The sequence below is a fragment of the Oryzias latipes genome, chromosome 13 (assembly GCF_053564925.1).
Source record: "Oryzias latipes strain Hd-rR chromosome 13, Olatipes_Hd-rR_3.1".
In the NCBI taxonomy this organism is placed as follows: Eukaryota; Metazoa; Chordata; class Actinopteri; order Beloniformes; family Adrianichthyidae; genus Oryzias; species Oryzias latipes.
This window is the reverse complement of record NC_136249.1, coordinates 27,953,325-27,976,311: the sequence shown is the minus strand read 5'-3', so window position 1 is coordinate 27,976,311 and position 22,987 is coordinate 27,953,325. Positions and strand designations below refer to the sequence as shown.

At 38.0% G+C, this 22,987-nt stretch overlaps 1 protein-coding gene across 2 annotated transcripts in view; it reads right to left on the bottom strand.

Annotated features, from left to right (window-relative positions):
- Positions 1–19,570, bottom strand: part of stard13b (StAR related lipid transfer domain containing 13b) — a 74,547-nt gene extending 54,977 nt beyond the window's left edge. Inside the window, exons 1-5 of one of the 2 annotated variants that reach the window (XM_023961613.2) lie at positions 19,350–19,570; positions 17,301–18,136; positions 11,830–11,973; positions 10,560–10,700; positions 6,103–6,136 (exon numbers count right to left, since the gene is read on the bottom strand). In XM_023961613.2, coding sequence (XP_023817381.1) covers positions 6,103–6,136; positions 10,560–10,700; positions 11,830–11,973; positions 17,301–18,026 — 1,045 coding nt within the window. In that variant the 5' untranslated portion in view covers positions 18,027–18,136; positions 19,350–19,570. The remainder of the gene's footprint in view (positions 1–6,102; positions 6,137–10,559; positions 10,701–11,829; positions 11,974–17,300; positions 18,137–19,349) is intronic. The other variant, XM_078956586.1, reaches the window with a different exon arrangement.
- Between the last annotated feature and the right edge of the window lie 3,417 nt (positions 19,571–22,987).

Sequence of the window (22,987 nt, the reverse complement as noted above, 5' to 3'; positions counted from 1 at the left end):
TCACGTACTATTTATGGGCAACTATGGGCGTGTCATGGGGCCGCAAAAGCTGCGCTGCATTTAGATCGGTTGTGATTTATTAAGGGAAAGATGCGTAGGATGTGCGTGCGCACGGTTTTATAAATCCGAATATTTCTGTGCGTACGCACGTCCTATGTTTCATCCGTACGCCACTTCTGACGCAAGTCCTACGCAAAGTTTTATAAATGAGGCCCCTGGTCTTTATTATTGCATCACTCAAAATGAATTTTCAACCCAAATGTCTCATAGATCATCCTACGGCAGTGTTTTTCAACCAGTGTGCTGGAGATGGTCAAGTGTGCCGTGGGAAATTGCCCTCATTAACTGCACTAACAACATTTCCCATCTCCAGGATTTCAGCTCTTTTTTCATCCAAACAGGCCCTGATAAAACACTGAATAATTAGGAATATAAAATATCTTAAAATTACTTTTTCTTTGTGTTTATTTAATTCTATTGAAGACATTTTGATAATTATGACAGTACCGCGATTTACCTGCAGCTATAGCAGTTTGCGGAAAAGTCCCCGCCCCTTTAACTGTCTCCGCCAATCATTCTTGAAGGCTTAATCACATGTCATCAGTCTGACCAATCAGAAGTGCTTAAAGGCTTCACTTCCTTGTTCTTAATTCTGCTGATAAAGTCTCTCAGTTCCAACAAAAATACCAGCTAAAGCTCGTCTTTAGCGGTGTAGCTTTCCACAGAATCCGTTATCAGACCTGGAACAAGTGAACAAAACAATGAAGCTCAGAGACGCGAGTCTTTCTGCCCTTTTTCTGCCGTATTCACACTACATCTCCCATGATGCATTGGCTTAAAGGGACAGCGCATACTGAGTCGACCTTGTGAAACGTCTTGAAACCACAACAAACAAACAGTTTCTAAATTTTCTAATTTAACTTTTATTTCATCTCTTAGAAAAAAACAGCCGCAACTTCCTGCTTTTTCTGCCACAATTATCACAAAAATCCACGTGAGATTGCGGCGGGGGGGGGGGGGGGGGGGGGGGGGGGCTGTCGATCAATACAGACCATGAATTTCTGCTTCTTTTTTTTTTTGGGATGCTGGTGTGCCGCGGGATTTTTGTCAAGGTTAAAGTGTGCCGTGGCTCAAAAAAGGTTGAAAAACACTGTCCTACGGAATATATCAGAGCAAAGAAAGTGTAGCCACACAGTGTACAGCAAAATTAGAAGAATCCTTTCAACTCTAATATTGTAAAATGTAACATTTAAAAAGTGTAGATCGAGTTAAAACAACACCTTTAAAAGTTTTTAACATTTTACAACATTGTTGAGTAAGAACAAAACTATTTTTATAGCAAAAACAAAAAAATGAAAAAAAATTTTTTTTTTCTTTTACACTGAATAAAGTTTAAATTATTTTAACACTATAGCGCGTTATATGTAATCTCACATAAAAATAATTCAGATTTGATTTCCTGTTAAAAGTCTACATTTAATTTCAAATTAATAAACCCATAAAGTTGGCGTCAATGTTAAAACCACACAAGTTGCAGTTTAAACTCAGTTATTTTTGGAACAAGCATTACATGAAATAAAACTGTTTTGCAAAAAACAAAACAAATATTACACAACATGACAAAGTGGTACAAAGTGTGTGTGTTTTTTTTAAGCATCTTATTAGAAAACCTTTTGCCACACAGTCTGTAATAAAGCAACTTCCTCAAGGGCAAACAGAAAAAACAAAGCAGCTATTCTATTTTAATTAGAAAAAAAAACTAATCTTTAGAAAAATAAATAACATGTCACTCATGCACAGCTCCAGATTCTAAGCAGACCTTGGTTCGATACAATATTGTGTTTATTCCTGAGCAAAAGAATAGCATTGTTGGGGAAGGGGATTGCTGAACCTCTGTAGCACCTTCAACAGCTGAGCTATTAGCTTATGATACCTATAAAATCTGTTGTTTTATGTCTCTAGAATGTTATCCAACATAGAACTTAACAAACCACATACTTAGATTGAATAATTTTTATGCTCTTGGTAGCATATAAAGAATAAAAGCTAGCTGTAATGCTTGCCTACCATGTGACATTAGCTAATCATTGCCAGAATCCCTGACATTAGTAAATTATGGGAGACACTCTGCTCAGTGTCAATTTCAAAATCAACAGTTGATTTTAAATAACAGGAATAAAACTAAGTCCTTTGAGTCGCTCCCAGGCGAGTGTAGAGTTGACTCAAAATTTTTAAATACACAATACCAACACTGAAATTCTAAAGCTTTACGTTCATGCAGGCATGTGACACATGTTCAAGACTGCGTGTTTAGCCCACGGTGTTCACACTGGACAAGCAGGGAGGGGCTTCTTCTTCTTTTTCTACTGTTTACCAACATATGTCTGCCACCTACAGTTTCTCAGCGGTGCAAATCTCGTGAATTTTGCTCCAGACTTTTTTCTTTTACAGCTCTATTCCAATATATAAAAGACGTGGTGTCTTCTAATTCCAGCCAAGCGGTCATAGAAACTTGCATGGCTTTTGAATTAGCTGTAGGTAGAAGTTTGAAGCATTGTTGTTGTTGTTCACCTTTCGGCATATCCTGTCAGGATTTCACTGATTTAGTTTGGCAGAGATTGTTACGCCGGATGCCCTTCCTGACACAACCCTGTTTTTTGTCCAGCCTGGGGACCAGCAGAGGGAGACCCAGACTTGGGCCCCCTAGTGGCTACATACGTAGACAGTAGCGTCAGGGGTCTTACCTAAACACATTGTGAGAAATGAAAACTGTTTTTTTTTTTTAAACAAAAAATATATATTTTAGTTGGATTTTAACGTAAGAATTGTTTAAAAAAAGCTTCAACCTTTAGTGATTTTAGATTAGTTTAAACTTGTAAATCTAATCTAACTTGAAACTTCTAAATCACAGCGGTTCTGTATTTTGGCAGTGATATCCAGCTCCAGTGGAGAACTTCAGCTAGCAATGCATATAAAAGACAGCACAGCTTTAGCCTCCTCACTGTTGCTTTTCGTGTTTGGAAAGGAGCTTTGGGAATGTGTTTGGCTTTCCTGGACAATGTCAATTTAATGAGGTGGACGGTGCTGTTATGGTTGACACTGACAGCTATCTGGCTGTTTCACACTCATGTCTTAAAAGAGCTTTCCGCAGGCCTACTACAAAATGCAACCAGGAAATATCACATCTACCATGTGGATGTCTCTGCCGGGGTTGTTCCGTTAACAGAATTAGCTTTGTATGAGTTCTATTAACATTAAAACATATAAGCTACAAGCTACATTTCAGATTTCATTTTTAAGTGACTAAATCTGTGGTTATTTAGAAGTTATTAACAATGGAAAATAAACTCTCAAATCTAGAAAAACCTAAATGCAAACATTCTGAGGTTATTCCAAACCATTAAATGAAATATGTGTAACTGTACAAACCCACATTTTCACCAGCAGACGATCTAATTATTACTGCTTGATGAAAGTGAAACATATTTTTTATTTTTTATTTGCAAGTGAGGTCATGCAAGACTGCAACCTAACCCTCAAATGACATTAATCTAAAATCTGCAGCTGCCCCCCCAAGGGCCACATCACACAAGGCCAAATATTTCCTCTAAGCACAACAGAAACAATGATCTGGCATGGTGCCTAACTTTAACTGCATCCCTCCAAGTGACCAACATGTAAAGGGAATTTTAAAATAAAAGAATGTGCATGTGGAAATTCTTGAGAAGCCGACTGGGGTTGACACCTGTGACCATCAATCTTTTTTAACATTGTTTGGAGCCATTGCCACCATGAGAGCCAGGGCACAGAGCAGGATCAGTTTGCAAGGATTTTTTTTTCTTTGTTTTCAGAATTACCAGTACCAGGAAGTACCAGACAATGAAATTTAAATTACAGAACAAAAATTCCTTCAAAATACATAACAATTCTGGCATTAAAAATGTGTTCATGGTTTTTAATTGATTTTTAGTAATTCCACTTACTTAAGGAATCTCCTGGCAGTTGTCATTTTAAATACACAATAGTGTCTTTTATTTAGAAAAGTAATGCTTTTTATTTGTTCAAAATAAGCAAAACAAATGGCAGCATGCCACCATCAATCAAACTTCAGTGTTGATGTTCCTTTTTAACTCATTTAAAGATGAACAAAAGTCATTTGACCTGAGCAAGCAGGTGGAACATTGCTGATGTGCACAAGTTAAGGCCAAATACACAAGCATTTGGCTTTATGATATCCGTTTAGTCTAGAATGCGATCACATTTACTCATCCATTTTTTCCAGCAGCTTTTATGGTCTGGCTGCAGTCCCAGTATGTACTGAGCACAGAGCTGCACACTCACCCTGAACAGCTTGCAAATCCATCACAGGTTCAGCAAACCTGTGAAATGTACACTTGTCTTTTATTTCCTCTATGTGTACAAAGATTAAAATCTACAAAAATGACTATGGCTTAAAACTTTGTATGATCCTTTGGGATTTTAAGGTGTTAAGTCCATGGAGGATAACATTAACCCCATCGAGGGGGAGGGCGACGACCACCTTTTTGCACTTTGGAATAGAGAATAAAAAATATGAAAGTCATCAGCCCAGTCAAACAGCTTTCTGAATTAGAACATGCATTTTAGACTGTATGATGCAGTTAAGAATGCTTAAATGCAGAAGCAGTTAGTGCAAACCAGCATAAAGTCTTACTGCTTCTAGAGCCAGGTGCTGCAAATAAAGGACAGCTATGCAAGTCCATGTGTGAACGCTAAGAGCTGGGGTTGTTTTGAGGAGGCTGAAGTCTTGCATGAAGCATTTAAAGCATGTTTTGAAAGCATATTTTAAAAAAAAAGAAAGAATGGAAGTGTCTTGGTCAACTGCCCACTGCATAAATAGTTGTTAATGTTAAAACACAATTTAAATTCAAAAAGTTCCAAGTAATGTTTATAAGGCTGTTTTAGCCACCATGAACAGTCTAAAAAAAAAAAAAAAGCTGAATAATGCAAAAAAATTCTAAACTTTATGTCAGATTGACTGCTTAATGAAAAAAAGTAAAGAGTAGACGGAAGCAAATGGGGAAAGAAAAACAATATTACTGCCCAGATCACCAAGTTAATTGATAAATTTCTTTTTAGCTGAGGAAAATACAAAATTGTTAAGAAAAAAGTACAACTATATTACATGTAAATGCTTTGTTAGAGGCCAAAATTATACATTTTACTTTTACGTACTATATTAACTAAAAAATACCCAAAAAAAGGAAAGAAAAACAAATGGAATATTACCACAAAAAGAAAATAAAAGTACCTAAAAAGTAAATGATACTATAAGTTTGTCTGAACACCAAAAGCTGCCAAGATAAACAACAAATATATTTAAAAAAAGGAAAAAGCATGACAAAAAACAAAAAAAACTGGTGCCTAAAATGAAAACAACTACAGTATCTCATAAATAGCCAAAGCATTTTTGAGTTTTTTTTATGATCAATTTCAGGCTTTTCCAGGGAAAACGTTATTTGGAATATTGCTTATGTGGAAAAATAATGCAAGTTACCAAAATGAAAAGTACACTTGGGAATATTTTTGGAAGAACTTAACAGTTTGATACTTATGTTCTTAAAAAAAAACTGTGCTGCATAAAAAAATCCACACAACAATGTTCTTTGGACAGATGAGACAACAGATGTTTGACCATTTTAATAAAAGATCACACTTATCATTTGGACATAACTGACATTGCCAAGTTAGGTAGTAATTGAGTGGTGGTTTGAACTTGATTCAGAGGCACAGGCCTGGGACGCCTTAAAGTCACTGAGTCAATCATAAATACCTCATCATGAATACAACTTTAAGGCAAAAGTTGATTTTGTGCAATAACATCACTTTCCAAAAGCTCCACAAAGTAAAACAATTGAAAAAGTAAGTGACAATGGTCAAAATGCATCTGAAACTGTTGATGTTAATAAATGAAATGTGGTATATGTTGTTAAAAGGTCATTAACATTAACATTGACATGGTATGGACAGAAAAACAGTAGTTTATTAGATAAAACGTTTGGTTTTTCTCGTTTTTCTCTCACTTACAAAGTGTCAAATAAACAAAGAAGGAAAGCCTCTTACCTGAATCAGATGCAGTTTTCATCTTATTGAACATCTGCAAGGCAGAGACAGTAACTAGTAGTTAAGAATCTGAATCGTCTGTAATCACCGTTGTAATGAAAATGTCAAAACAGATTTTCAATTTCAGGACCTTAAATATTCCGATTTGGTTATTTGAGCTACTGTGTAGAAAATGACCAAAAATAAATGTTCAAAACATGTATAGAAAAAATGCTGCATTGTATAAAAAGTAAAACAGCTGATGACAATTCATATGAAACATTTTGGAGGTGTCGGAAGTGACATTTGCCTTGTGAATTTGTCAGTGAAACTGGACAACGCAAAAAAAAATCATTAGAGAACCTGGATGACTAAAAACCTTTTTCTTTTCTCAGTGACTGCTTTCCTGCTCTTGCCCAACTCGCTTTCATTTCCCTTCTGTGGCCCACTGCTCTGATTTATGCGCTTGCTCGCTTGTCCTGTTTCCACATTTTTCCCTGGCAGAACATAAAATCCCAAAATGCTTTTTTTTCCCTGTGACACTGCTGACCATCTAAGCTAGCTGTCCAGCCTTTATGCAGCTGATAGGAATTTCTGCTAACACATCTGCAAAGGCTTTACCTACTTCACCAAAATGCTATAGCCTTTAACAGAATTTTAAAGGGAGGGCTGTAACCCCAAAAACAGAATCGCCTGCTTTAAATAACCTAATTTTTCCAACTGAGCATCCTATACAGCTGCTGCTACAATGTAAAAGCAAAAATGGCCAAACAAAGTTTGTTTCTTTTTACTCGTAAATGTTTTTTTTTGTTTTTTTTTATGTTTTTAGGTCACTCTGCAAATGCGGTCAAAGTACAGCAGCCATCTGGCACTCCATTTTTCATTTATTCAGATGGACAAAAAGATTTAAAGCTGCAAGGGAGTCACAGCCAGCACATTTTTGGCAGATTTCAGGCCCACACCATCAGCGGTGTCTCCGGGGTTAGCAGGCTCAACCACTTAGTTGTCCCAAAACACAAAAAAACGAATTTCTCAGAGAAGTAAGGTACCAAAACTGGGTAATAAAAAATTACTTATGTCTTTATGCATCTATTTTTACCTTGGTACATTGAGAAACCAAGTGAATCCTGTAAAAGATTGTAGGTCTAGCCATGATTTTTGCTTAGTATTGACTGTAAGATTTAGCACAGCCTGGGAATTAAAACGGAAAATGAAAATGGAACAGCAAATGCCTTTATCAAGACACAAGCAGGTTCATTTTTCATAGTGTGCTCAAGATATTTCTGCTCCGTTAGTCACTTAGGGCTCAGGAGTCCCAGTTTCAGAAATAAACTTGAAAACTAGATCTCCAGAAACCAAATCTGGTGCCCCAGAGGAGATGTGCAAGTGTTACATGCTATGAAACATGCTATATCTATGCTTCCTTCAGCAAAGACATTTCATCATAACTCGAGATTGGACCTCAGTTAGAGTCACATTGCCTTGGTACAGGCTAGTTTCAAGTCAGATGAATGACACATGCCAAAGGTCCAGACCAAAATCAGTGACATCCTCAACAGAGTAGAAGCTTGGAGTCCCTTTGAGGGCTGTTGCCCATGCAAAAAGCCTTCTCCCCCTTTAGAACCAGCGAGAATGTTTAAAGGAAGTGACAACTCTGTGCGGCTGAGTGACAGCTGCTTTAACAGCACAAATGACAAGTCAGCTGGGCAGTAACAAGGCCGGTCAAGACGAGTGACGGGCCATCTTTCCCTCTGAGCCCATCTCTGCCAACAGCAATTAAGAGTAGGAGTCTTCAACTTGAATCGATGTTTGTGCTCCAATAATAGACGCTAGGCTGAGCAGGAAAGAAGGAATAACTGACGCCAGAAACAACCACAGCTTCTAATTTAGGTTTCAAAGCCTTTGGGACCTGAAAAAAGATGCAGAATTTAACATGCTAAAAATTTTAGGGAGTCTGTTGATTAATTTTTATTTTATGCCTGCATTTAGTTCTTAGTTGTTTTGTTTTTTTTGAAGTTCTGAATGTTGGTTGTGTTTGGGCTTTGCCCCCTTATTCCTCTGCACGTCTAAGCTATACTTCTTGTTGCTTTGATTACCCTCAGTGTCTAGGGCACATACTTTCAGTTTCTCCTTGTCAGATCTTGGCATCTCTCACCACATCATGTTTTAGTTTTGTCATGTTGTTTTTGGACGTCTGTTTACCAAGTTCAGATCTGGTTTAATGTGTTTGATAAATCATGTAGTATTTTGCTGTGGTTCTCCTGGATTTGGGTCCTCCACAACCTCCAGACACAGAAATATGGGGTTTGTCATACAAGATGAAAAAAACAAAATGTTTACAAATATGTACCACTGCAAAATAAAAGTATAAAGACCCACTCCTGGAAATTGGTTGGCATTTTAAAAATGTTCTTGGAGCATTTCCTGATCATGAAGGACATATATATTTAAAGTTACGTAAGCTTAAAACTCAATTTCTGAGCAGAAAAAAAATGCTATTTGTAGTTTTGACCTCGAAGATACAGTCGACATTCTGATGCATCCACTTGTAGACGAATAGATCCGTGCATGCCTTCTTTTTCCTCGCCTCAGGTAATAACTGGCTCAAAACTGTAAGACTGGATAGCTCCACTGTCGCTCGCCATTTTTGTTGCAGCGGTAATGTTAGGGTGGGGGGTATAAGGGCCTGTTAGTTTGTGGGAGAGCACATAAACAGGTGGTTTATTTTAAAAAAAAGTTGGCAGACAAGTTGGCCCTAAGTAGGTCTGTGAATCTTTAATTGCATCATCTTTACACCAAAAGAAATATATATATATATATATATATATATATATATATATATATATATATATATATATATATATATATATATATATATATATATATATATATATATAATGCAGGTATAAGACAAAATGATTAAATAACTAATTGGATGACACAGGTTTACAGTTATCGTCCTGATGGTTTTTACAGAACCAAAGTTTCACTGCTGCCTGCCAGGAGGTCAAGCAAGTGAGCATTAGCCCCACACAGCAGGACCCTGAGTGGACTGCCAGCTGTCTGGCAAACAAAAATGTGCGATCAGTCACTGTTTTTTTATCTTTAAGTTGTTGCTGTCAGCTTTGGAGCTTCCATGTGCAATGTTGTGACTACTGAACATGTGGTTCTGGGAAGAAAACAGCTGCATCGCATCTTGCAGACCTGTGAGCAGATTCATCTCTGACAATTAGTTTGCGTCAGGTTGATGTTTTACCATCACTGCCAACTGCAGTCGGACGCAATGAATGATTCGAACTGCAGAGCCATAATAGACTGAATTACATGCAGATAAAACATATAAACAGCTGTTAGCGATGATGAATTTTAGAATTTTGCTGTGAAACGGTCTGTGAAGGTGCACACACATTTACCAGTTGGAGCAAAAATTGGCCACAGAATTCAGGCAGTTTCAGATTGTTTCTCTTTATTTTTAGAAAATCCACATGGCTGACAGAGCTTTTTATGAGGCCTCAGTAAAGGGGGGGGGGGGGGGGATCACAATACATGTCAGTTTTGCTGCTATGGCAATTCGTCTGTTTTCCAAACTTTGTAGGCTTTTATGATTTAACAATCTACACTATTATCTTTTTTTGGTATTCTTCAACTTTATACACTTAACACTGATCTTTTTTTTTATTCAGTGATACTCTCCAGCCAAAATGCTCTTGACTTTAACATATGGAAAGATTCCCAGCTGTTCAAATGCCAAGTTTTAATGCTGTTGTTGTAATTTTCAAGTGGTAATTTGACACCCATAGAGAGACAGGTGTTATGTGTTAAAATATGGAAACTTATTATGAAAAGTTTTTCTTAAATGTGTGTGTGTGTGTTTTCGTTGCTTTATTTGCTTTAACACTTTTACTGTAAAAAAAAAAATCAAAAGAAATGTTACGTTTTTTTAAACTTTTCCATAAGCTTGTTGTTTACCATCCCAGTTGCATCCGAGCCATCAAGAAAGACACAAAAGACACCCTGAAAAGCTGCGAACTGTACCCACCCTGCATTCTGTGAATCTCTCAGTTGTCCGTTCCTTTTAGGGCAGCTGAATGGTGACATTTCTATACTTTGTCCAGCAGAAAGGAGGGCTGCCTCTCTATAAGCGCCTAAGCTGACTTTATTCCCAGCACAAGTCCCAGATTTTTGCAGGTACATAGAAAGACAGAGCAACTGCTCTTAGCGAACTGAATCTCTTAGCGAATATCTCCGGTGAGAATCCCTTTGACTTCTTTTAGCTTTAATGTGATGGGAACTTTGAAATAATTTAGTATAGTATTATGCCTTTTACAAAGCACTTAATTTTAAATCAGATTGATTATTTACGGCTATTGTTTTTGGAAGAACGGAGAATTAATGAATAACTCGTATATAAGTACATTGTTGTCCTGGAAAGATCAATCAGCAGGAGGCAAAGTTTGTGAAAAAAAAAAAAAACCTACCGTCTTCTTGGTTTGTTCCCTTGTTCCCATGGAGAGACTGCAAAAAGCAGAAGATCTGTCTAAGCTTTGACATTCCCCTCCATCCGGTCTTTGAAGAACTTTTTCATTTAGGTTCAGCGTAGACTCTAAAACAGCACCCTCCTGCAGAAAAAAAAAGAAGTTACAACAACAATCAAGGCTGGACCTATCTCTCTGTGTCCAAGCAGACGAGGACAGGATGCACTCATTGGGGGCCCGTGGAAAAGAAGAAAAAGGCTTAGATCAGAAGCTGGGGAAGTGAAGTGTCCACTCTCAAATCAGCTTGACAGAGACTCACAGAAAAGCCTCTATGTGTGGATCTTCTTTGGAGAGAACAGAGATTATGACCTTGTCAAATATCCCAGTAAAGATGTCTTGTCTTGGCCAGTCGCCTACCATTAGTTAAAGCAAGTAATGGTGAATGCCTGGAATGGTTATGTAGATGCCTGGGAGGCATGTAAGCCTCTCTCAGCCATTCCTAATGGACCAAATCATACACACTCTCTTCCTAGACAACAGCTCTTCTGTGCAGTGACATATGGAGCCCAAAAGAGCACTTTTGTCCCTGAATCCTAACTCTTGTAGCATATTTCATGAAACACTCCACCATAAGAAGGGCCCTTTTTAGAAACAGAGTTACATGGTGTCAGACGCAAGGTCGAAGGTACAATAGCTGTCTGTTTTTGCTGCAGTTTTCTGATTTTAGATCCCAGAATCCCATCAATGAGCTGCACACTCCCAAGACGGAGGTTTCAAGATGGCTTAAAAGATGGTCCACCGAAGATTAGCCAACTTTACCGCTTCATATTCTGCAATTTCTTAGTCACGTAGTCACACAGTTCCTTAACATGTTTAAATCTCCACCTGACATGCAGATATGCAGCTTTCTTTTAGACATGAAGTTTTGACCACCTGCTGCCTATAGCTGGCATAGTCTTGGATTTTCTCTCCAAGAGGGAAACATGCGTGATTTAAGGGAGCTTAAAAAGCATGACCAAGTATGCAGCGCAGGCTTCAGAGGAATGTGTACAACTATCAACCGTGACAGTGGACACACCATAAAGCATTGAACTTGCTGGATTTCGAATGAGGATTTAACTCACAGAGACCTAAAGTGTTGTGTAAACGTGGACACATGGGTACACCATGTACCCTACAGGATACCGATGAATTAATGCAGACTGCAAATGCTCATTATCACACTTGGCATGACAGAAAGGTATACTGCCATGTTGCTTTAACACATTCTCACCGGTTTCTTGCGAGTCATGCAGGGCGTGTCAGCAGGGGATGAGCTTGCACTTAGAGCTTCCTCTATGTCCTGATATAGCTGATCAAGTTTCCTCATCAGCTGGTTCATTGACTCTGACCAGGGGGACTTGACCTGTGGAGACTCCTGCGGGTAAAACAGGGTGGCACTCAGATAAGAGAAAACACACAGCCACTGCCAAAGACCTGATGGTTTTTCCAGTACATGCAGGATGACAGTAAACCTTTTAGTTTGCATTAATTTCGTCTTGATTATATTTAGTCCGCACAGAAAGTTTGGTCTTCTTTGACCTTTTGTGACCTTAGGGCTACTATGAGTCAAAGTACACAACAAAAACTGGATCTTAGAAAATAGGAAGTGACGATTTGCATCTGCTGGTTGCATTTTGTAGTAATTAAGTTAGGGGTCTCATCGTTCATAAACTGGTTCTTATGACCCTTTTAATTGGATTTATTTCCCCCAATTTTAAAAAAGACTGTGTTGTAGAGCTACAACATTGGGGATGGTGGAGTGGGATCAAGAACGATTTTTAGTAGCAAAATAATCTTGGTTTGAGAAAAACATGTCTCAGAGACTAGAATTATTTTTTCTTAAAATAAGAATTCTATGTTAGACCATTTTTCTCATCATATTGGCAGTTTTTTATTTATTTATTTAATTTAAAGAAAATCTGCCTATGGGGTAGGAATTTTTGGACTTATTCTTAAGATGCCTGCTTTTGCAGTGTGACAAGTAGCCATACTTTTTTATTGAAAATGGTAACATTGCTCTAATACATCAACTCTACTGAAAAGGGATTAAAAATTTTTTTTCAATAGTCTGACTCCTCCCCCATTAGCACATATATACCAGCTCCTTTACCAGCTAATTCAGAATTGACAAAACCTTTTGGATAAGAGGTGAAACGTCTTTTAACTTTAAAAACAAAGTCCAGATGACAGCCCCTAAACCTACAACTATGATGGAATCAACCTGGATGAATGAGAGTCTTCATAGACCAAATGGTCTAAAGCTTATAATAACATTTCAGTATTTCCATCATCAGTTTTAGCTCTTAATTTACCTCCAACCATTCTCAGAGAAGATTTATTTATTTTCTGTTTTGGTTGTGTTTGCTTGTTTAGTCACTTAAAACTAACCTATAAAAAATGTAAAAAAAAAAAGGTTGGTAGCCCAAAGGATGACTCAGAAATGCATTTTTGCTAAATAAAAAGCTAAAAGAAAGACAAATTCAGAAATCCTCTGAAAATGTTACCTGCAACAGAAAACAGCCTCTACAGAACAGGAGGGGGGAAATATGGATTGTTGTACGTGATGACTTTAATCCAAATTGTTCCCTAATAATTGTTTTCAGTGCTTCTTAAATCTAGGTCATTTATAATTAAGACAGTTTCACAAAAAAATGGTCTAACATAGAGCAGAGCTTGTATCTGAATTGGATGTCCAGTATCATAAATCAGCTGAACAGAAAGTTGGTCTGACAAGCAGAAAAAATAACACTGTCTCATGGTGAAGATCGAATTTCTTAATTTGGTTGTAATTCATATTATTTTCGTTATCAAGAACGGCAGAAGGATTATTGTTAATTAACCTAATTAAACAGAGAATTTAGAGGTCTCACTAAAACACATGAAAGCTTTACTTTATTAAACAATAAGTGAGAAATTCATGTTTTGCTATGTAATAAATATCTTTCTACATGTGCTTTATGCCTCATTTTTCATTACATCTCATGACATCTCCTCATAATCACAGAACTCTCTGCAACCTTTGATTTGTTGTTTTATATACTTTCTTGTAAACTAACTCCAGGTTTGAAGCTTACGGTACTGGTATTTAAATTGTTCTTAATGACTAAAGCTACAGGTTATTTTTAAATTTATGAAAGGTAAAAGCAAATTGACTATTTTGATGCCAAACTATTTTTTTTCCAGAAAAGTTAGGTTGGTGGGAAAAAGATGATGCAGATTGGAGCCTAGGGTGTGACACTTGGCCATCACCCACATGACAAACTCTGGAGCTGACATTGATCTAGATCTGAGAGCTAAAACCATTTTCAGGCCAAATATTTTGTCATTATTGTTTATGACTACGCCCATGACTACTTTGAACATGTGAAGTGAATTTAGCAAATGTAATCAAACTGTTTTCAACACAGATTAAAAATGTTTTAAATGTTCATTTTTGGATTTGCAGTAACTAAGCAGAACATTGTGAGTGACCTGTAAAAATGACCTTTAAATATAAATGATTGACATTCCAACATTTCCTCTCGTAAGAATTTTATTTGTGTGCTACTTTGTCATAATTTGAAGTGAAAAAAAATCTCCTGTGTGAGGTCAAGGTTACCTTGACACAGCACGCTCAAATTACAGGAATGTCATCTTGGTCATTAGCAAATGTTTTAAAGATATGTCCTTACTTTAGGTTGAATGGAAAAAAAAATGTGCAAAATTTAACTCATTCCTGGAAAAGAAAATGATATTTCTGAGTCCCATAATTAATGAAAACACCATTGAGCCTTTAGCTCTATAAGTATGAGAATAAGTAATGAAACTTGTCAGGAACATGTCTGTTTTGAAATTGAAATCTGGCATACGACTTGCTTCGTTCTTTATCCCTAAATTGTGATGGATTAGCAGACAGGACACCAGGCACCACTTCGCCTGCTGACCACCCAGGGTCAGCTGACTCACCCAACAACGGGGGAAAGTGTCTCCCTTTACTCAATCCTTAAGGAATGGCCTAAATCTAGCCAATCCCCTGCTGACCTCTGAGGCCTAAGGGATCGGCTGGGTCACCAAGAGGAAAAAATAATACTTCCTTTCTCTGCTATGTCTGTCTTTCCGGCAGGGTGGCGACTATAGGGAATATGAAATGTTTAAGGCTGGATCAGGATGTCTGGACTACTCAGTCCTCTGTGTTCGCTTTACAAATAAAAGTTTTCATTCTTGTGTACATTCCCTCTAGAGGACAGGAAAAGCACCAGCCTAAGATTCTGAGCCAAATGTATACGAGGAGGAAGCTGAAGCTCTTTTGAGCCGGACTGCTAATTAACCCCTGGTGTCAGACAAACACAAATTCAAGAAACAGATGCCCCACTCTGGCTCAAGCACAAGCTGAAGCTGGAACAGACACACTGTCTCTTTTCAGCCACATCCCCTCAAGGTGCTCTTTGGGAATGCAGACAATTCTACTCAGAAGTACACAAATTCCTTGAAGAGGCTCAGGAGAAGACACTGGCCTTGATTCATCTGGTGGCGCTTCTCCCCTCACCTCGGTCATAGTCTTGTATGAAGCACCCACACCATGGCAACTCGACTGGTATGAGTCATTCCTTTAGCCTGATGCATCAATGTTATCTTTTGCGGAGTCCAGAAAAAAAGAGAGATCTGACTATAACTTTATCAGCACAAATTGCCCACATTGTGGATCCCACCATTGCTGCTTTGACATGGAAATGAGGAGTTAAGTGTGTGCGCTCTGGGCTCAGTGCCTAGTCTGCGCCACCCACAGAGTGCCAGAGATCACCATGGAGGTATCCAAATGTAGCAGCCGGTCATGCGAAAGGGCAACAGCTACCTGGCGACTTGGGGGAATAAATTAGTTCCTAATATGCAGTGACAGAGCAGTATCTGTGGAGCTGGAGTGACAGGTGTAGAAGTGTGGTCTTTTTCAGAATGACTGAATGTAAACTTTACGCAGATGGTGCCCTCATATGGTTCATGTTGACAACTGCACTGATTTTTCTGTATTTTATCGACAGAACCACGGCTGATATTAAGCTAAACTGTAGAGACAGATCTGAAAATTTCCTAAAAAATAAATTTTTGTAAGTGGTTAATTTGAGAAGTCTTATTTTTGTTTTAGGGAAGCATGAATCATCATACACAGCTGTTCTATCTCAATTCCTTTACTTTTCAGAGGAGGATAATATATGAAACAAGTGCTCCTTAAACATAAATGAACTTTTTTACAGTGATAATTACTTTAAGTGCACAAAAACAGAGTTTGTGGCGTGACAGCATGAGAAACATCCACTGTTCGCCTTTTGATAATATTTACAACAGACTCCCTGGATTCTCCGCATTCTTCCTCTCCTCTCCAAAACAACCCATTCAGAGCCCGATGTCATTCTGAACACAAACCTGGCATCACCTCAACATCTCACCAACAGGGAAGCTAATAATGTCAACCAGGACATTGGAAAAGCACTGCATTTCTCTGCTGTTGGAGTGTGCAACTCATATGTCATGGATTACAGTGTTACATTTTTGAAGGGCAGAGATGAGGTTTGAGGTATTTGTGGTGGAGGTTGTGTGAAAAGGACAGCCTGAAGAAGGAGGCGAGTAGAAGAAGGAGAAAGTTCAGTAATGGAGAGCTGACTTTGGTGCTCAGTTCTCTGTCAAAACACCAGTGCCAGCTAAGGGAGTGGAAACAAAGCAGAAGTTGTTTAGATTCCTCCTGGAACTGTGTAGGAGAACAAATGAAGCTAGTACTTACGCACAGACCCACACACAGTTAGGCACTCACACGCACAAAAACACAAGTTATCTCTGCGTGTTATTGTTCACAGACTCCTCTGCAGTGTCGACTGATATAAAATACAGTTAAATGAAAATGTCAATTTACATCAAATTTGAACGTTTTCTTTTCTTGTTTGTTTAAAAACACTTAAGATACATTTATAGTAAGTTGTTTGCGTGGAATATCATTACAAAATGTGGGCACTAAGTTTGTGCTCACTTAATTTTTAGCATCTTTACTTTTAAACCCGTAAACATTAGGAATCTGGACAGAAACAATTCATTGCTTGGTTTATTTCATTTATTTATTTTCCATATTCTCTAATATGGATTTGGTGCAATAAAAGTGAAATGTTTGTGTTTTAACCATATTTAAAGACCAACTCCAATGACATTGGTGTGTTTTTTTTTTTGGTGTTTTTAACACGTTCTTGCAGCATGTTTTTCTCATGATGGAGGAAAAAGAAAATTAAAATAAATTCTGAGTATTTCTTTTTTCTAATTGTTGTGAATTAGGAGCAGATGGAAATTTCAATTTAAGAAAAGATTGTCATCTTTTTGTAAACAAAGGGATGACTACTGGTAAATGAGTGCAGGCTTGCTCCCAGCCAACAGTATTGTCCACAACTCTGAGGCGTATTTCTGATCAACCATTGCCGCTGTTCAGAAACTATGTCCCAGAAAACAGATTTTTTTTCTTTGGCTAAAAATGGCATAATCATAATTAAAACACCACTGGGAACTTTTTGAAAATAAATCTTAAGATGATCAGAATAGGACTTTAATGCATTGTTTTGATGTCAATACATTTTACGTAAAGCACTATAAGAAAATCCCTAACGTTGAAATTGGAAAAATAAAAAAAAGATTTCCATTAAAGGGATTTGCAAAGACACAAAATGGTTAAATGATAGATTTGAAGCATACCTCCTTGCTGTTTGTTCTCCCCTCTGCTTCATAACCGCAGCAGCAGATTGTGTTATCAGTTACCACACAATCTTTCGTCTTCTCTTTGTCTTTGCTTTTTTGTTGATCGTGCATGAGTTTAGTTTTACTTTGAAACAGCTCTTGAGAAATATCATCATCATCCTCATCTGCCATGCCTTCGCGTTGACCATTCTTTTCCTTCACCCCATCCGGTGATGGCTCTTCCACCTCCGAGCTCTCATGGCTGACAGTGTTGGAGTTAGTGCTGCTGTCCGAAAAGTCTGAGTTCGTCTGTTTTTCACACACCTTCACATTGTTTGGTAGATCTTGGATTCTCTGGGCCGGCTCAGCTGGAACTGTTGGGGCAAAAGCCTCTGATGCTGGTTCTAGATTCTTAAAGTCCTCTGATTTACAATTTATTGACCCAATTTCTTTTTCGGGAAGCTGGGCAGACTCCAGAGTTGGCTCTATGCTTGCTTCCTGACAGCAAACACCTTTCAGACAGCCTACATTTGTATACTCAAAATCAATAAAGCTGTTCCTAAAATCTCGGATGTTTTCTTCTATTTCTGTTCTATGGTCTTCAGGGATGTAGTGATTCCCTCTGTGGTTTTGCGAGGGGTCACCTGAGGTAGCATCACTTATCATTGGGCCTGGTAAATCTTGCAACCCTAGATGTGTCCTACACCGATGTTCCTCCAAGCTCACGATGGGTGGAGTCTCCATTAATATTTAGTTTGAGACTTTTTCATAAATCAGAACATAAGTCCAAAGGTGCTTGAGCTTGATCTGTCGGATTGCCATCTTTCCTTGCCCAGGACAACAAACCAGATGACCTGAAACAAACAGAAAATGGGAGTGTTTAGCAAATACATCATAAAGTAAAGGAAGAAGATAATTAGACTACAGCACAGGTAGAACAAGATGATTAGAGTTTGCTGCATGTCTGTTAAAGTCAACGTTTTAATGCACAGCACAGTGTTGATTACATGCCATCAAGCCAAGGGTATGCAGTCAAACTGAACTCAACATCTGGCTCAGCCTGAGCTGTTCAAGTCTGGATCTGTTTCACTCAAGATAGTGGTGACCTCACAGTGAAGAGGAATCCGTTTGCAATTCCTCACTAGGAGATTTACAGAACGTTACACTATTCAGGCAAAAGATGCCCCGCTTCCTATGTGGTGGTTTGCATTTCACTGACTCCTTCACTGAGCATTTCTTTAATACACAGCTTGGACAGCTTTGAGACATCCAATGAGCACAAAACAAACAACCCTTTTATCGTGCCGAAACAGAACTTTATCATCCCATTCAACCACAAAGAACCCCTTTAGAAGATGTTTTCAGACAGGTTAAAGAAAAGTTTATATTTAAGTATGTATAAGGAACACAAGATGGCTTTTTTTATAACCAAGATTAGATTACTTTTTTTAAATAAGTGATTTCAGAGCAGCAACATCAAATTATTTTGTGTAATATTCACACAAGTAGAGCTCTGCTAATGTTGTAAGAAAAGTTAAAATGGCTTTGAGACTCTTGATAGACACAAACATCCTGGAACCCTAACGCTCTTTTCCAAAGAGGCACAAGTAGCAAAATAGGAAAACTTTTCATAAATCTGCATGCAATCCACATTAAATTTACATTACATACAAAAGTAAACGGACTGCTGCCAGGCATCCTGTTAGAATTGCCCCTACATGGTGAATGTGAAGTGTACAGGCGATTAGAGCTCTTTCCAAGAAACTGCTCTTTTACAAAAACAGTATGCAAAGGGGCTCTCATCATTCTCAGATGAATACAGAGCAGATTTAAATGAGAAGTCACTGAGGGAAAATGACCCACCAGTGTAAAGCCAAGATTACAACTTATGGCAAAAGTGAAATATAAACCTCTAACCTATTTTTTCATTTTGCATAAAGGTCTTGAACAAGTCCCTTCATGTAGAAACATCACATATTGACGCATGATTCAAATAGGTAGGATTAACAAAGAATGTCTGACATGTGGCATCACTGGGCTGCTGTCAGAGGAAAACAAAGGACTTACCTGCTATTGTCTGTGTTGCCCAAACAGTGTCAGATCAAGGCAAAACAGATGCAGAAAGCCTGGCTCCTGTAGAGACAGAGTTGGCCGGACCCTCGTGGAAGCACACTTTTGCTCCTGTAGCCTTAATCTGGCCGGCTTGCCATCACCCCCTCCTCCTCATGTGTTTCCCTGGGCGGGCTGCAGGACAGATCAGCTAGCGGTGACTGAACCTTTCAGAAAATGCGTAAGAGCAAGGAGAATGTGTACTTGTTGAGAGATGGAGGGGAGGAGACATGAGTTGGGGGCGGGTATGGGGTGTGAAGAGTGCTGGCTGACAGTGTAGAAGAACAAGGTGAAACGGGTTTCCAGGCCTCACTAATAGACTTTGAGGAAATAGCTGATTTTACCGGCTACCTGACAGGAGGAAGGTGAACTGCCGCTGTGAGTTATTTCCTCAAAACTGAGGAATGCTGTCAAGTCAAACAGAGGATAGGGCCATGTTTTACTCAAAGATAAGACCTGAATTCTATCGGAAGGTTTGAACTCTTTAGTTTAAATTTGCAGATGGAAGACATACTCTGAGAACGGACCTTTGAATTACAGTGAGGACATTATAATAAAGACATAGATTACACACAAAAGAAAAGATTTAGAACAGAGTTTAAAATGTTGTTTTAAAGCAGACCTATTTTTAGGTAACGTCTTGTGGGTTACAGTGTGTGCCAGATCACTTAAAGGGTAATAGACGGGTGAGGTGTCAATTGAAGCATTATTAACTGTGACCAGTTGGAGTCACAACACCAAGGTTAGGTTCAAGTATAAGTTTATCACTTCCTGAAACCTTCAACATTGACAATTTTGTGTCATAGGAGTTTGTTGCTCAGTTTGTGTTATACTGCCTCTGGATTGGACTAGAGCAGTAGAAGTTCAAACTCACATTGTCCTTGACTGGGTACCTTGAAGAGTGCAGCCAGGTCTTTTAGCAAAAGATGACGTTGAGATCATTAATTAGTGTTTAGGTACGTTTCAGAAGAGAAAATGGGTAATTCTGTCTATTATAGCATTATGTAGGATACATTTATGGCAGATATTTTGTTTTTTACAGCTTCCTTTTGCTTTCTTTGCAATTTATTTCCTTTAAAAACCCAAGCTCAGCCCATGTTCTGTTCAAATAAATGCTAGTGTCATTGTTGAACACATCTTTAGACGTTTTTTCTCATTTCGCTAGGAGTTTCAGTAGTGGAAGCAAAAAAGAAATGCGATTCCTTTTTGAAAACATCTATTCTTTATCACAGTTGAGCACATGTTGCTTCAGAGAATTGCAACCGTTTATTCTGTTTGAGATAGGAAATAAACATATGCAGGTAGATTTGAATGAGAAGAAAACCTAAGCAGAGACTGAGGAGGAGCGCATGAGGGGGCGCAGAGAAAGCTGGTTGAGCTGTGGAGGTGAACCGCCCAAGGCCAGCAGGAGGGAGGACATTCAACTCAAACACAGCTGGATGTTCTCACAACCGGACCTGAAAACACAGCAAGAAAACTCCAGCTTGGCTTTGCTTTTGGACTGTTTTGTGATTTTAAGACATATTTGCAAGAACATGAAAAGAGGCGATTCAAAGCCACAGAGTTATCCGGCGTTTTTATTTGTTTTACACATGTATTAAAAACAGCAATACATAAAATTTGAAAGAACTTTTGGTGTCTTTTTACATTTTGCTTTTTTAATTAGTCATGTAAAACTCAAAAGTAATTATGACTGTGACAACATTCTAGTTTTAATGGACTGTAATTGCAATCATCTAACACTCTGTGGAAATTTGACATAAAAAAACAAAAAAAAATATCACTTCATCCCTTCCATGCACAATGAAGAAAAGATTCTGTGTTGTGTTCTCAAAATTTTGATAAAATTTAGGGATCATAAGTAAAAAAAAATGAAGGACCATTACCGAAGCATATCATCATCCATTAATTTTGAATTGAACTGTATGTATCTCACAGGGAGAAATTTCCTTGTCATGGCAGCTCAAAAAAAAAAGGGGGGGGGGGGGGGATTAAGTGATAGCACAATTACTGCTCACCAGATATTGGATCAAACAAGTAAATAGATACATAAATAACTGTGCAAATGTTTGCAGATTTTGTACAAATCTTACATGAAAACTGTACAAATTTACATGAAGGCACCTGAAGTAGGTCGAGCATTTTGGTTGGATTTTACTCGACCTGATTCAACAAGATTCTGACATTTGATGAATCAACCCATGGGTCCACCCACTGGCCAATTATGAAATCCATGCCCTTAATCATGTTCAAATTTGAGCCTTAAAGTATCAAAACAGCTCATTTATTTCAACACTTCCTCCTCCTCCTCCTCCTCCTCCTCCTCCACAAGTGTCCTTCACAGAAAATAAAACAGCAACTTTTTTTGTTGTGAAAAACTCTGGTTTTGGTTTGAAGTTTGAATTTTTAACATGTTAGTTGGTGGGAAATTGTTTCCTTCTGAGTCCAGCCAGCCTCCAGTGATTTTTTTTTTTTTTTTTTTATTTTAGTTTAGTTTATTTCAAACACAAAAGTGCAAAATTTGGTACCCCCAGGTCTGCTTCAAATTTGAGAGCAAATTCGGCAGGGCATGTTTCAACACTAAAGTCACCCACCTATCTCAGCGGTAAATTTCTCAGAAGCCCCACATTTACATTTTTCTGTGTGCATTATTTGTATTTAAATTATTCTTACAAAGAAACATGAACAAATAACACTAAAAGGTCCTTGTCTTGGCAGGTCTTGTGCATGTGCTCCATTTCATTACTTCTATTTCATCCAAAATTTGCGGAAAAAAATAAATAAATGCAGCTTTTCTTAGTCTCCATCATACACTGTTGTTTTAAATTAAATGACAGAACAACTGCTATGACAAATATGTCAGGGCAGGAATCCCACAAGAGGGATAAAGACAGGCCTGACCCGCAAACCGCTGGAGACAGAAAGCAGTTTAGTTTACTGACAACTCCTCAAGAGACAGGCAAATGTGACAGGAAGAGGATGTTACGGCTTGCTTTTGGCTGATTTGCAGAGTGATAAGAATGATTTAGGTACAATAAGGAATGAAGAAACATTTTTTAGGCTGCTCAAGAGTCACTACTGCCACAATTAGAATAGTTTCAAAGATTCTTTATGGTAAAAGTATATAAAACCCCCAAAAAAAGAAAAAAGAATACAGCTTTCAGTAAACTATCAGTTTCAAGGCAGGCTGAAACCAAACAATTTCTACGAGAAAATATGAAGTTATTGATGTTTTTTTTTTTTGGAGTATTTCACTTTTGAATACAGAAGAGCTTTATTTTAGGCATAAAATCATAGTCACCACAGGGGTCAGATTTAAAAAAAAAACTTTTTATTTTTATTTTTTTACAAACGTCATAAACATATTTTTGCATTTATATAAATTAAACAAATTAAACTGTGATCCAAGTTAAGTGTGTATTTCAAATGGCATCTGACAGTTGAATCCTCAGCTCTACAACAGGGGGGGATTTGCAACAACTGTCAATATTGCCCCTTTCTGTGGAGCCTGGGGGTTTGGACACCTAATATAAAGGCAACTTTCATGAAGCACAAAACGCTTTGAGTTGGCCAAATACAACCCAGTAAATCATAAA